General features: G+C 40.1%; 2 protein-coding genes across 6 annotated transcripts; both read left to right on the top strand.

Moving 5' to 3' along the window:
* Nucleotides 1-1,176: 1,176 nt before the first annotated feature.
* LOC114439365 (equilibrative nucleoside transporter 2-like) lies at nucleotides 1,177-6,089 on the top strand. Of its 4 annotated transcripts, XR_003671048.1 has the most exons (14): nucleotides 1,177-1,465; nucleotides 2,027-2,085; nucleotides 2,173-2,254; nucleotides 2,440-2,588; nucleotides 2,700-2,839; nucleotides 3,031-3,186; nucleotides 3,268-3,365; nucleotides 3,614-3,680; nucleotides 3,757-3,866; nucleotides 4,102-4,210; nucleotides 4,441-4,526; nucleotides 4,702-4,898; nucleotides 5,266-5,345; nucleotides 5,556-5,681. XR_003671048.1 is itself a non-coding variant. In XM_028411282.1 (13 exons), exons 2-13 carry the CDS (start codon nucleotides 2,048-2,050, stop codon nucleotides 5,671-5,673), a joined length of 1,329 nt encoding a protein of 442 aa, XP_028267083.1. In that variant the 5' UTR covers nucleotides 1,179-1,465; nucleotides 2,027-2,047; the 3' UTR covers nucleotides 5,674-6,089. The 4 variants fall into 4 exon arrangements, 3 of the variants coding, with proteins under 3 accessions (XP_028267083.1, XP_028267073.1, XP_028267095.1); XM_028411282.1 differs by lacking the exon at nucleotides 5,266-5,345 and having other exon boundaries at nucleotides 1,179-1,465; nucleotides 3,031-3,165; nucleotides 5,556-6,089; XM_028411272.1 differs by lacking the exon at nucleotides 5,266-5,345 and having other exon boundaries at nucleotides 1,180-1,465; nucleotides 5,556-6,089.
* Nucleotides 6,090-6,866: 777 nt separating this feature from the next.
* On the top strand, nucleotides 6,867-12,496 carry LOC114440078 (galectin-related protein-like). 2 transcript variants are annotated; one of them, XM_028412362.1, is made up of 6 exons: nucleotides 6,867-7,113; nucleotides 9,121-9,165; nucleotides 9,925-10,008; nucleotides 10,278-10,366; nucleotides 11,593-11,776; nucleotides 11,886-12,496. In XM_028412362.1, the coding sequence occupies exons 2-6, from the start codon at nucleotides 9,127-9,129 to the stop codon at nucleotides 12,027-12,029; spliced, it is 540 nt and encodes a 179-aa protein (XP_028268163.1). In that variant the 5' UTR covers nucleotides 6,867-7,113; nucleotides 9,121-9,126; the 3' UTR covers nucleotides 12,030-12,496. The 2 variants fall into 2 exon arrangements, with proteins under 2 accessions (XP_028268163.1, XP_028268156.1); XM_028412355.1 differs by having other exon boundaries at nucleotides 9,026-9,165; nucleotides 11,886-12,495.
* Nucleotides 12,497-13,002: the final 506 nt, after the last annotated feature.

Below are 13,002 nucleotides of genomic sequence, written 5' to 3'. Positions count from 1 at the left end.
AAAATTGCACATATTTGTTTTTGCACGTACAATCTGTCTGCAAACATATTTGCACATTCTAAATGTCCTCCCTCTGACAATAATGCACCTTAAACACTGATAACACTTCACCCTCTGTACATAGAACTGCACATTTTACTCATTTAATTTTTTCTTATTGCTTATTCGTATTTTTATTTATTCTTATGTCTAAAATAAGTCTATTGGTTTTTTAATCTTAGTTTAGTTGTACAAAGTCATATGAAGGGAAGTGAATCTTGAATCTGATGTATCTAAATAAAATCTAAATCCCATAAATATGACGTTTTCTAATTATTCCCCCGTATAATTATGACTGAATCCTAGTAAAGATAAAAGTAAAAGCAATCTCTGACCTCAGACTGAAGACATACCATCACTTAAACCAGGAGGAAGGACAGTGATCTGCGCTCTGTCCTCTCATGTCTCTCTTAGATTTTACCGTAATAACTGGGATGGATTTTTAGACTGAGCGTTGCTACCCTGTTCAGTTCTTGTTTCCATTTTGCAGAGGTGGGGGACTTGACTAGAGTCAGACTCGAGTCGCAAATTGGAGGACTTGAGACTGATAAAAGACTCGACTTGACTTTGACTTGGCTTTCATGACTTGAGAATTGACTTAGACTTGAAACAGATGACTTGAAAGGACTTGAATTTTTTAATATAAAGATGGAGTCTGTAGCTTGAAATTTATAGGAGGAGATACATTTGGCAGCTGGCCCTCGTTGAAGGGCTCTCTCATAGACTCCCATGTTAAAAATCACACCGAAAGTTATAATTTTCTTTGAAAAAAACTTGAAGTTGACCCGGAATATTCTCTGTGATGAACATTTTGATAGTTGAATGGCTGAAATCGGTCAATATATGCTGAAGCTACACTGCACCAAAAACGTACGGAGGAAGAAGAAGAAGAAGAAGAAGAAGAGTCGTGCGCACATGCCGTGTGTGTGTGTGTGTGTGTGTGTGTGTGTGTGTGTGTGTGCGCGCGCATATTGGGGCGAACTCCACTCTGCGTGATAGAGAGAGGAGTGTAAACCCAGGGACTGTAGAGACGGTAGAACTCTTGGTGACGTTACATTGATGTTAGACTCAACTTACAACACATTTTGAAACTGGAACTCCAGTCACGCCTCCCCACTAAAGACTTCCAAACTTCAGTCTGCTCTTTCCTCAGAGATGCTCTGAGAATCTGAAATCACTTTTATGCTAAGAGTCATTACTAAGATTTTTTAGGCTAAATTCCGACCCCTGGGTTTTTGGACGTTTGGTTTTGCTTTAGTTTAGTTGTAGTTGTTGATAAGGCGGGACATAAAGCTTCCTGCTTCCTGCTTCCCGCTCAGAGCAGCGCGCCACGCAGCGCTTCACGCGCTCAAACTCATTCATTCAGCACCGGTCCGCCTGTCAGAGCCCGCAGAATCCCGCAGAATCCCGCGACTCCAGCTCACAGGTGAGTTCTGTGTGTTTGTCATTGTACCTACATTTCGTGTTCTTTTAATGGGCGCCTGGATGGTTTATATACACGTGTTCTTAATACACGTGTTCCTGTACTTTCTTCATTACATTCTGAATATAAAAGGCGCCAACGTAAACTGTAAAGTAAAGTAAACTGTAGCTGAAGCGGATAAACCCGTAAAACTGCACACACATTGTGTTTATTCACCCAGAGCAGGCACATTTTGAAACGTATGAGACTTTCTTTAAAGTTAATAAGCCTTACTTTGCTCATACTGCTGAGCGGACTGTAGGAAGTGAGTCAACCAGAAGAGTCTCAGTTCAGGTGACATCAGAGACAATTACTGTTAACAGACATAAACGAGGTAGAGAGAGACCTTAATGGTTTTACTTAAGTCTACGGCTGGTCATCTTTCATGCTCTGATGGTGACTGATAGACAATTGTTCCAGTCAGTTTCTGAAGTGGGATATGATTGATTTTGAAATGTTTTAATCACTATGCATGCATCCTGATTAGTGATGTAGTCACTAATTCCTTCTCTTGACTTGACTCAGAAACCTGCCAGAAGCATCAGGATGGTGAATGATAAGAAACAGAGTTCACCTGCTGACCGGTCAGTTGGACTTTTTTCTTTTTCGGTACAAAAATGATCGTTGTGTTTTGGTTGGCTTCAGTTTGTTGTGGTCTTTTTTCCCCACAGCGGTCATGCTGTCGCTGTCATCATCTTTGTGCTGGGTGTGGGAACTCTGCTGCCCTGGAACTTCTTCATAACTGCCTCACAGGTTTATATTCTCTCATCATATCTTCCATCATGATACATGCTTCATTGGCTGTGGTCAACCATACACTGCTTGAACTAAGGAACTGAAGTTTGCATTTTGCTAGTTTTCAGGGATTATTCAGGCATTTGTTGTTTTTATTCTTTGTCATAGTATAGAAATTATTAAAGGATTCTTCTCCCTCTTAGTATTTCAATGAACGCCTCAAAGTATCAAACGTGACTAATGGCACATCAGCTGATATGTCCAAGGACTACAATTATGACAGCTGGATGGCTCTGCTGTCCCAGCTGCCCCTGCTGCTGTTCACCCTACTCAACTCCTTCCTGTATCAGTGGTGAGTTTTGGCCTTATTTATCCTTCTTCTAACATAAGGCATTACACTGGTCTTAAGTTTGACTCGGTGTAATGATGGTGATGATGATAATGAAAGTGTTTCTCTGTGCAGGGTCAGGGTGCATGTCCGCGTCACCTTCAGCCTGATCGCATTCTTCTTTCTCTTTTCCCTCACTGCTGCCCTGGTCACAGTGGACATGCAGCCAGATACCTTCTTCTCTGTCACCATGGCAACCATCTGGTTCATCAACAGTAGGTCCATGCAGATTATCATATGCGTGCTATTGCATTTCTTACATCCACACATCAGATGAACTGTGCAGTATGGATGGGATTTGGGTGAAAGGGAAGTTCACGTTGGGTTAACGTAAACTGTATTAATGCTACTTTTGGTTCTTCTTCTTGACATTCTGAATCCTAATGTATTTATTGTTCGTGTGCAGTGTCTGGTGCAGTGCTGCAGGGCAGTCTGTTTGGTCTGGTCGGCCTGTTTCCTGCACGGTATAGCACTCTCTTCATGAGCGGTCAGGGTCTGGCCGGTATCTTCGCCGCCATCGCCATGCTCTGCGCCATCTTAAGTGCTGAGAACAACAACACCAGTGATGAAATGTTATTTAGAATCTTGAATGAACTAAAATGTTTCATATGCAGACACTGATCAGCTGTGTGTTTGTCTACAGGTAAGCCGGATCAAAACTCGGCTGCGTTGGGGTACTTCATCACTCCGTGTGTAGCCACTCTGGGAACTCTGCTCTGCTACTTACTGCTGCCACACCTGGTGAGGAGTAGGCTACTTTATAGCACTCTCTACAGTTAAATTTTCATGGATTGCTGTTAAATGTAGGCATATATGAAATCCAGGTATATTTACTGTGTTTATTCAGACACAGAGTTAAGGACTATTTAAACACATCGTATTTACAAAAAACAAACAAGTCTTCAGACTTGATTCAGAAGCACAGAGTAACACTATTTCTTATTTCATGTAGACCTTTGTAATAATAAATTGTCTGATCTGGCCTGCAGGAATTTTCCCGTTTTTATCTGAACAGAAGTCAGTCTAAAACATCACAGGAGCTCCTCAGCCCAACAGGTCAGTGTCATTCAGCAAGGTATTTGGGTGATTACAGTATCAACGATATCACTAATCCATCTTTTTCCTTTTAAAGACGAAAAAGTCCAGAACAACAATCCGAAAGACCTTGAGGCCAACGGGATGTACATCAGCAAGCTGGAGGAGAGCCAGGACCGTTCGTCTGTCTGGGCCGTCTTCAAAAAGGTGAGCATTAGCTTTTCTCTGTTCCCCTCAGGCTCTTTTTCTATGGTAAATCTATTAAAATGATGAAAGAGGTAGAGTTCACATAAGTCCAGGAAGGAGTTCATTGTTGAACTGATGATACAAATGTTTCTCCTGCCGTTATTAGAGCTCTCGTGAGCTGTCAGAGCTCTTCACATGTGTTTGTCAGCTCACAGTTTGTTGCCTTCTCTGACTACCACCTTCCTGTGTGTCTCAGATCTGGCTGATGGCTCTGTGTGTGACCTGCGTCTTCGCTGTCACCCTGTCAGTGTTTCCTGTCCTCACAGTCCGAGTCCAGACGGTCTACAAGTCTAACTCTAAATGGGGTGAGACAGCTTTTCTAGCATACTGAAATAACATCACTTTTACAGCTTCACTAGACAGTGATGAATGGATTGTTTTTGGGGGTGCTTAAATGTCTCGGAGCTCTTTTAATTTGAATTTTTTAGTGATTCATTTGAATAGATCTTTTTTTAATTGAACTATTCTAAAAGATTTTTGTCCCAGGGTTCAGGGCTGCAGTGTAATCCTCTGTCCCTCTCTGCATTTCTAACAGAAAAAATCTTCACCTGTGTTTGCTGCTTCATTGTGTTTAACGTCATGGACCTGGCTGGCCGCAGTGCTCCGTCCGTCGTCCAGTGGGTGAGTCTGCAGCCTCATGGACTAGTTAGCACAGATCTGAACTACAATGCTTTCTGTCCAGATAATTGTCATTATTAGCTTGTCACCTACAATGTGTAGCCAAAAGTCACTGAATCATTTCAGCTTCTTTTACTGTAACACATGATTCTGAATGAGTCTGCTGGTGTTTGTACAGCCGTCGAAGGACAGCCGTCTGTTTCCTGCTGCCGTGTTGTCTCGCCTGGTCTTCATCCCTCTGCTCATGATATGTAAAATACCGGGTTCTAAACTGCCCCCCCTCCTCAGTCACGACTGCGCCTTTGTGGCCATCATGGCTCTGTTCTCCTTCTCTAACGGATACCTGGCAAGCCTCTGCATGGCCTACGCTCCACAGTGAGTACCTCCACAGCATCCACACACGGTAGCTGTCTACATTGTAATGGTTTTGAGGTTTAGCTTCTGAGCTAATGCACTTAGCTACAGTCAGTCAGTTTTATGAGCTGGATTAGGAGTTAATTTTACACCTTCATACAGCTTCCTGGCTGCATTCATGAAGGGTAGTGGATTAAAGATGGCAACAAGTGGGAGAAACATTGTACTAACACCGTTTCTTCAGCTAAATTATGAATGATTGCCACTTTGGATTCAACATTTATCACTGCGGTGCACAAGTGGTTGACATTGCATTTACAAATACTCCTCAATATATCACATGTGAATTATATGTAGCAAAAACAAACTTATTTGTGTATTTTGCCAGAGTTTAAAATAACAGCAGCATGCTGGCAACGCCCAGTAGAGGGAGCCCAAGCTTCACAGCCTTGTACAGGGCAGAAGAAGGTGCGCAAACCAAACATAGGAGTGATATATATATATATATATATATATATATATATATATATATATATATATATATATATATATATATATATATATATATATATATATATATATATATATGCACAATGGACTGACTGTATACAGTGTTTTATGTTTTTAATAAACATTCATTTTGTATTCGTGGTATGAGTAACTGCTTCTTTCCATCAGGTTGGTGCGCAACAAGGACTGTGAGACAGCCGGCTCTCTGATGACCTTCTTCCTGGTCCTGGGTCTGGCTATTGGAGCATCTTTCTCATTCCTGCTGGGAAAACTGGTTTGGAATTAGTAGTGGTGAGACTTTGAGAAACTGTTGTATAAATGTGGTCTGGGTTGGGTTGGAGAGACCACATCTTAGAAGAAGAACACACAAACCAAAACAATTTGCATAAAGGCTTATATTTTATATAGGCCATAAAACATATAGGCCATCTTTGATTGTGAATCTGTTAAGTTATTTGAATGTAAAATATTTTTTGTAATATCGACCATTTAGGTCTAAAAATGTTCTGAGGTGTGATGAAATGTTAAACCAGTACCAGCACTGATTTAATGTTTTTACATGTTTGAATGCAGCTGAGAATGTAACTCCTCCTCACATAACCAAAGAGAGATATTACTGATTTTGTGTTACTGTATTTTTATGCAGAGCTGCATTTTGGACAAGCCAGGTTGTTTTTGATTGTTTGTTTGCAGAATTTGAAAGGGGGGGGGGGGGTGTTTATACTTTTTTTTTATACTTTTTTTTTAGTTTTTCTTCTTTATATACAAATTTTATACTGTTTGTTCATTTATTTGTGTTTTTACTGTAAATAAGTTTGAAAAGTCATCCTTGTGTGTGTGTGCATCTTTGAATAGGCTGAGTAAAACTGCCTGAAGTCAATAGATTTCTCATTTGATCTCTTCCTCTCTCTGCAGAGACAGAGAGACCCTCCACACACCGAGTCCATTTCTCATTCATCATGCTCTCTCTCTCTCTCTCTCTCTGTTTAGCTTCTCTCTCTGTCACTGTGATCTTCCTGTGACTCTGGAAGCAGGATCTATATGTGTCTCAGAAATGTTGATGTACACATCTGGTTTGCAGAAACATTTAATAGCACGTTTTATCGTGGCGGTTGAGTTCTTCTGTGTCTTTGTATTCATTTTTGATCTCTTCAAAGTGGTTTTGCACAACCTATGGTTGAATGTGGGCTGTGTGTCACTTCTGCAGGTATGTGTTTGTTCTCAGGTTCTGTTGGTCTTTTGTCAACTGTCACACCCTGCAACCTGCATGCACACACCTCCCTCATACACACCATACGGCATTGATCATACTGACTCACAGCTCGTGTGTGACTAGTTGGCACTGTGATTTGTTTTTTGTTTTCTTTTATGACTTTTTTCATCCAACAGTGATTCAGCACAGCCGTTATTTTTTGAGTGTTAGTGTGTGTTGTTATTTAGTCGTGTTGATCATGTGCCCTTCCTGCACACAGACACATGTTTAATGATAGAAAGCCATTAACAGTGCTGAGCCCTCTGTTGGCAGGCTGCTCCCGCTGCTTCCTCTTCCTGTAGCTCGGCCCTTTGCTTTGACCACATGTTCTCCTGCTTCCTCCCATTCTTTTACTCTGCATGGAAAATGAAAATGGAAAGTTGCAGCTAGTCAATGAGCTTATTCAGAGTTCTGTGGATCTGATTAAAAATAAAACCAGCGACAGATCGAATCATTTCAAGGAGAAGCTTGGTGGTGAGTATTTTGGTCTTATCTCTGTTTAGCTTTGCCAGAGAAACTGCATGTGGCAAAGTACTTCACTAACTAACATTGACCTGAATGAAGGATGATAACTGACTCTGAAGCAGCCTTCAAATCCAAAAAAAAGCTCAGGAGAAGGAGATTGTAGCTCATGCAGGGATCATCAGAAAACAACACTAAATAAATGTATAAAGTGAATGGCTGATTATGTGTAATAATAATATTAAAGCTGCAAGCAGCGTTGCGATCCGCGGGGCCGATGCACTCTCCTCTGCTCTCCTCTCATTTCCAGAGACGTACAGCAAACACACGTTTACAACCAAACTTTCCTGCTACCAGTAGGTGGCGCTATGACCGTATCATCCTATTAGCATATCTGTTCAGAATTGTACGGAAGTACGACGTATTAGGGCCAATGTAAGAAAAAAAAATACTGACCCGGAAGAGGGGGGGGGCAATATTCTGAGATTTAAAGTCGCAGATTTACGAGAAAAAACTCAGAAATTTGCATCCGTTTTTCCTGGTCATTGAATTATGTCGCGTTTCCATACATGCACACGGTTTATGTGTACAGTTTACATATGTGTAAACTGGATAAAAAGCAACTGTTTAAAGTTTTTAGTTTTTATCACGGTGTTGTGAGAGTTGTAGGCCTATATGCCTTATAATAGGAGGCAGTGAGTGCGTGTGTGCTTACCTGTGTGTGAGTGTGTTTGTGTAGGAGTGGAAGAGAAGATGACTTGTTAGCTTGAGAGAGGGGCGATTTATTAACAAGAAGTATATGTACAGCGTAAAGAATATGAGAACAAAGCTGCCGCCCTGCAAGCACAGGAAAGTGCTCTGGTCCTCCAGCTGTTTGTGGCGGTGGGGGTTAACCACGAGCACCGTAGCTCGTCCTCTGTGCTCCCTGACTATGGTCGGAGGTTGAAGCAGGAAAGGTTATGAACGGTGCTATCTTCTTCACAGCATTGTCACAGCTTGATGAGCTTTTCCACGGCGACCGTGACAGCAAGCAGCGTGTCTCCAGATTTGCGACTTTATAGCCTAATGTCAGAGAATATCTGAGGTCTTCCCGTAAATTTGCGACTTTTTTTCTCGTAAATCTACGACTTTAAATCTCAGAATATTGCCCCCCCTCCTCTTCCGGGTCAGTATTTTTTGGCCCTAATACGCCGTCGTAATTCCCTATAGTGTCCTGAGTGGACACAGTGAATTTCAGCTCAATTGGATGAAGTATGTGAGGCGTGAAAAGTTTTTTTAGGAGGGTCACAAATAGCCAAAAATGACCAAATAATTCAACATGGCGGACTTCCTGTTAGTTTTAGAGGGGGGGTCCAAGAGACTTTTTTGTGCGTCTTGGAGGGATACATATGTGTGCTAATTTTCATGATCCTACTCAAAACAGGCCAGGGGGGCAGGCAGGAAAACCTATGAAAACACAACATTTTGTGTAGCCAGTAGGTGGCGCTCTGTCAAAAACTGAACAATGTCTGACACAAGCATTCAGGCTGTGGCTCCGAACGTACATGTCCATTTTGGGGCAGATCGGACAGTAAACACAGAAGTTACAGCAACTTCCTGGTTGGTATGGAATTGTCAAATTTTCAATAAATAACACAATAATGTAAGTCTGAGAGACATTTGGAACAATACAACGTGCTGAAAAGTTTTTGTCCTGCAGGGAGAAATGTTGCCTGTCCTCATTATGGGGGCTGGCCTCCAGCTACAGCCTCACAATGAGCCTACTTGTTATTGACCTGAGAGAGAAAGGCATGCAGGGGCAGCTGATTACAAGAGCGTGCGTGTGTGTGTGTGTGTGTGTGTGTGTGTGTGTGTGTGTGTGTGTGTGTGTGTGTGTGTGTGTGTGTGTGTGTGTGTGTGTGTGTGTGTGTGTGTAATGAGGCAGGTTGAAGCCTTGCCTCAGTGTTGATTCAATCGACAGCAGACGTCGGAGGCAGACAAACTGGATCTGCAGGTCACTTCTCTGATTCTTTCCCTCAGATCAACATGGCTGAAACACACAGAGCTCCAGCGGAGGGCAGAAAGGTAGGTTTACAACTGAATACCAGCAGGTCAGGGACAACAGCCCGGAACACTCTGACAAACTCATTCTGTTTTATTTGTCAGGTGGCATTTTAGACAAGTAAGACTTTTCTTGCTTGTGTCTGTGTCTCTCTGTGTGTGTGTGTGTGTGTCTGTGTGTGTGTTTTGTTTTATTCTATTTTTTAAAAAAAGTATCAAACCAGTTTTTGTGCCAGTTATTGTCAAGTTGACAACAGTAAATATAAACAGCAGTTCCCAGTAACTACCAAAATAAAAGCTACTTGAACGAGGTTTAAATTGTTCTGTAATATACAGTTGATCTAAATCTTTATATTTAAGTTAGATCACAATAACTTTCCTGTTTACTCTGGTGGTTAAATATATATTGGATATATTTTAACCAAAAAAAATGTCATTGTCCAGAAAGTTTCTACAGTGATTTTTGAATTTTCATTGAGCAGGCTGTGTACTGTGACAAATGTTAATTAGATCCTTTTCTCCATTTTTAGTTGATACTTGAAAACCTAACAAGAACTGTGAGATCCTTGACAACTATTTCAAAGCTTTTATTTTGAAGGGCACCTCAGTATTTTTAACATCCTTTTTCCCCAGTATGTGACGCAGCACGTGCTGGTCAAGCTGTAAAATATGTGTTTTGAATTCATTCAGTGAGTAACACTGAGCTTTTTAAATTTCAAAAGGGTCAAAAAGCTCAGACAGTCTAAATATAAGGATAAAAAGTTAATAATGTTTTTCTTTCAGAAATGGACGTTTCCACAGAAGAGTGTGTCTGATCCAAATAAAGGGAGCCCTCGCTCTTCTGACCAAGTTGCTGAAAAGAAACTGGTAAATGTGACAAGTGACCCCCTAAAGCACTGAAACAATAGAACCATGCTTATCACTCATGCAAACAGAAAACATGAAATCAAACGACATACAGCATGAATGCTCAGTGTCTTTATGTGACATAATTGTCTCTGTGTGTCTTTGTTGTAGATTGATATTGGACACACTTGATCACACTAGAAATCAAGCAAACATTTGAATGAAATACAATAAACTATATTCATTTAATGTGTTACTGCATGTCCCTAAAAATAAATCTGTGCGTGCAGTCAGTTCCTTTCAGAGGACATATCACAGGGGGGATGCGGCCGGGGAAGAAGGTGGTGGTGGTGGGTGTTGTGGACCCTCATCCTGACAGGTATAAAAGAGTTTATCTCGCTTTCTTTTTCAATCCATCCTCTTTTTATTAACCCTCATACACTGTTCGGGACATTTTTGTCCTCTGAGAGAAATTTTTCTGTTTATTTTGGCCATAACTTTGTCAATATGTGAACAAATTGAATCATTTTTGTTCAATAAGCTTAATTTTACATAAATTTTGTTAGTATGATATTAAAGTTTTTCATAGGTCAACAGTACACTGTGGGCAAATTTTATCCCCTTAAAAACAAGATCAGTGTGCAAATGGCTCTCTTCCTCTCTAACATACACACACAGTGTGTAGACACACAATTATGTGCTAAAATACTCCCTATAACTCCATATACAAGCCAGAAACTACACTACATGAGCACAGGCCTGCAGGTAAAGGGTTAATATGGCCATTAAGTTGTTAACTGTAAAAATCACAAATGTTACCTCCTACCAACAGGGTAAACCACCAACAATCAAGAATGCATGATTATGTAGTGCCATGGCTGTGCAGTCAAAAAAAGTGTGGTTATAATGTAAGTCTATGGGAGAAAAAATGAAAATCCAGTGCTGTGCAAAAACTAATAATGCAATAAAGTCAAATTTTTTACTGATGTTTGACATGACCAAGACTGTAATAAAGGTTCAAAAGAATCCAGTCCACATTCACCTTTTCTATTAAAAATGAGCCATTTTGTGTGTTTTTTTTTCCAATTTTCAGCACCACCCCTTATAAAATTGGTGATTAAAGGGTTAAAATCCTGGGGGAAAATGATTTTTTCACTACTGTTGATTAGAACTGAAGTTAATTAAAAGGTCTATGCAAAAAAATTTAAAAAAAATATTTATCTAATATATTTTTAAAACCGTTAAAGTTAGGGGACGTTTTTGTCCCGAACAACACATAAGGGTAGTGTTTGCGAACAGTCCATGAGGGTTAATAGCAATACACTGCTTGTATTTTATTATTATTTAAAAATACAAGTAGTTATTATGTGTTGTCTAAAGTGATCTAAGTCTAGTCCACCAAACCAAATTACTTGAAGTCAAAACAAAAGCACCAGAGGAGGAATCTGGATGACCTCCTGACCCTCCTTACTGTGTAGCATCAGGCTGAAATTGTTTTTATTTTTAAAACAGAGGTTCCAAAGAAAGAAAGTCCCTTTAAATGTGATGGTCTGACACAAAAGGAAAAGTATCAGGGTCGTATTTCATTGTCTGTCCCTTTGTCAGGTTCTACATCGCTTTGACGTGTGGACGTGGGACGTCCCGGGAGCCTCCACCTGACGTAGCTCTGGAGCTGTGTGTTCGATTTAAGGACCAACAAATCCTGCGGAGAGCCTGCGTGTCTGGGTCATGGGGGGACACAGACAGGGCCATCCCTTTCTTCCCCTTCATCAAAGATCAGCCATTCAAGGTACCAGATCTGTTCATAAACTGACATTGACTTGAATGGAGGCTTCACACAACAAAACAACAAACATGGTACATGTTAAATGAACCAGACATCCTCTGTCTCCTCACAGATTGAGATTTACTGTGAACAAAGCAGGTTCCGGGTGTTTGTGGACGGACAACAGCAGTTTGACTTTGACCACAGACTGACGTCTCTCAGTGACATTGACACGTTATGGATCAAAGGAAGCATCAACATTACTAAACTGGCCTGAAGCGGAGGACCGCTCCCTCACAGGAACAAACAGAACCTGCTGTGGATTCTCTTTAACTCTTCAGTGTCACAGTGATGTCTCTAACCTGTACTGTGTGTATAAATACTATATTTTTTCAGTTTGGAAAAGTATTTATGATATTGTTTTACTTTGTTTTTTGCAGTGCAGATGTAAGTGTTTTTATAATGAAAATTTCTAATCAAAATTTGTGATCATAGAAACTTGAAGACGACACATCAGCCTCAGAGATATTCATCTATATTCAGGGCATTACAAATGAAATTGTACAGTAATTATGGTGTAATTATGTAATGACTACCTCAGTTCAAACTACTATCCTACTGTCATTCATAATTAAAATAATCTGTACTGTGTACTGTTTATATTAGAAATATAATTTCTATTTTCTTTTTTTATATTTCAACCTTTAACAACATCCATATTGTCCTATATTACCATCCTCTCAAAACTATTGAAATTTTTTTAGTTTTTTTCTTTCAAAATAAGGCAAAAGTGGCATCTTTGTTTGGATGAAAAAATAAAATAAAGGGTTTCTTCAGTGTGGCTTCAGGTTCATCCGTTCATCACATAAATAACATTCTAATTATTATCATCACTACAGATGTGTATGTTGGTATGAATGAGTGACTAAAAACACAAGTGCAGTGCTGCAGTTTGACCACACGGTGGCTGCAGAGGCTCGTGATGCATTACAATTCTTTGCTTGTATATCAAGCTTTAGTTTTTTCAGTAATTCAGAAGTCACAGCGGTAAATATAAAAAGGTAGAAAAGGTGTTTTTAATCCTCGACTTTTTTTCATTCTTATTCGTTCTTTATTGTAGTGTAATTTTTACATTCCATATTTATGTTAAATGCTATCCTAAAATGTATGACATCATAATTTGGATGCTATATACTAACAAACAAAATGAATAGAGAAAAAAAAATAAAGCATGTAAGGGATAAAATGCC

The sequence above is a fragment of the Parambassis ranga genome, chromosome 1 (assembly GCF_900634625.1).
Source record: "Parambassis ranga chromosome 1, fParRan2.1, whole genome shotgun sequence".
Lineage (NCBI taxonomy): Eukaryota > Metazoa > Chordata > Actinopteri > Ambassidae > Parambassis > Parambassis ranga.
Note: the sequence above shows the minus strand (reverse complement) of the source record. Positions and strands in the feature narration are given on the sequence as shown.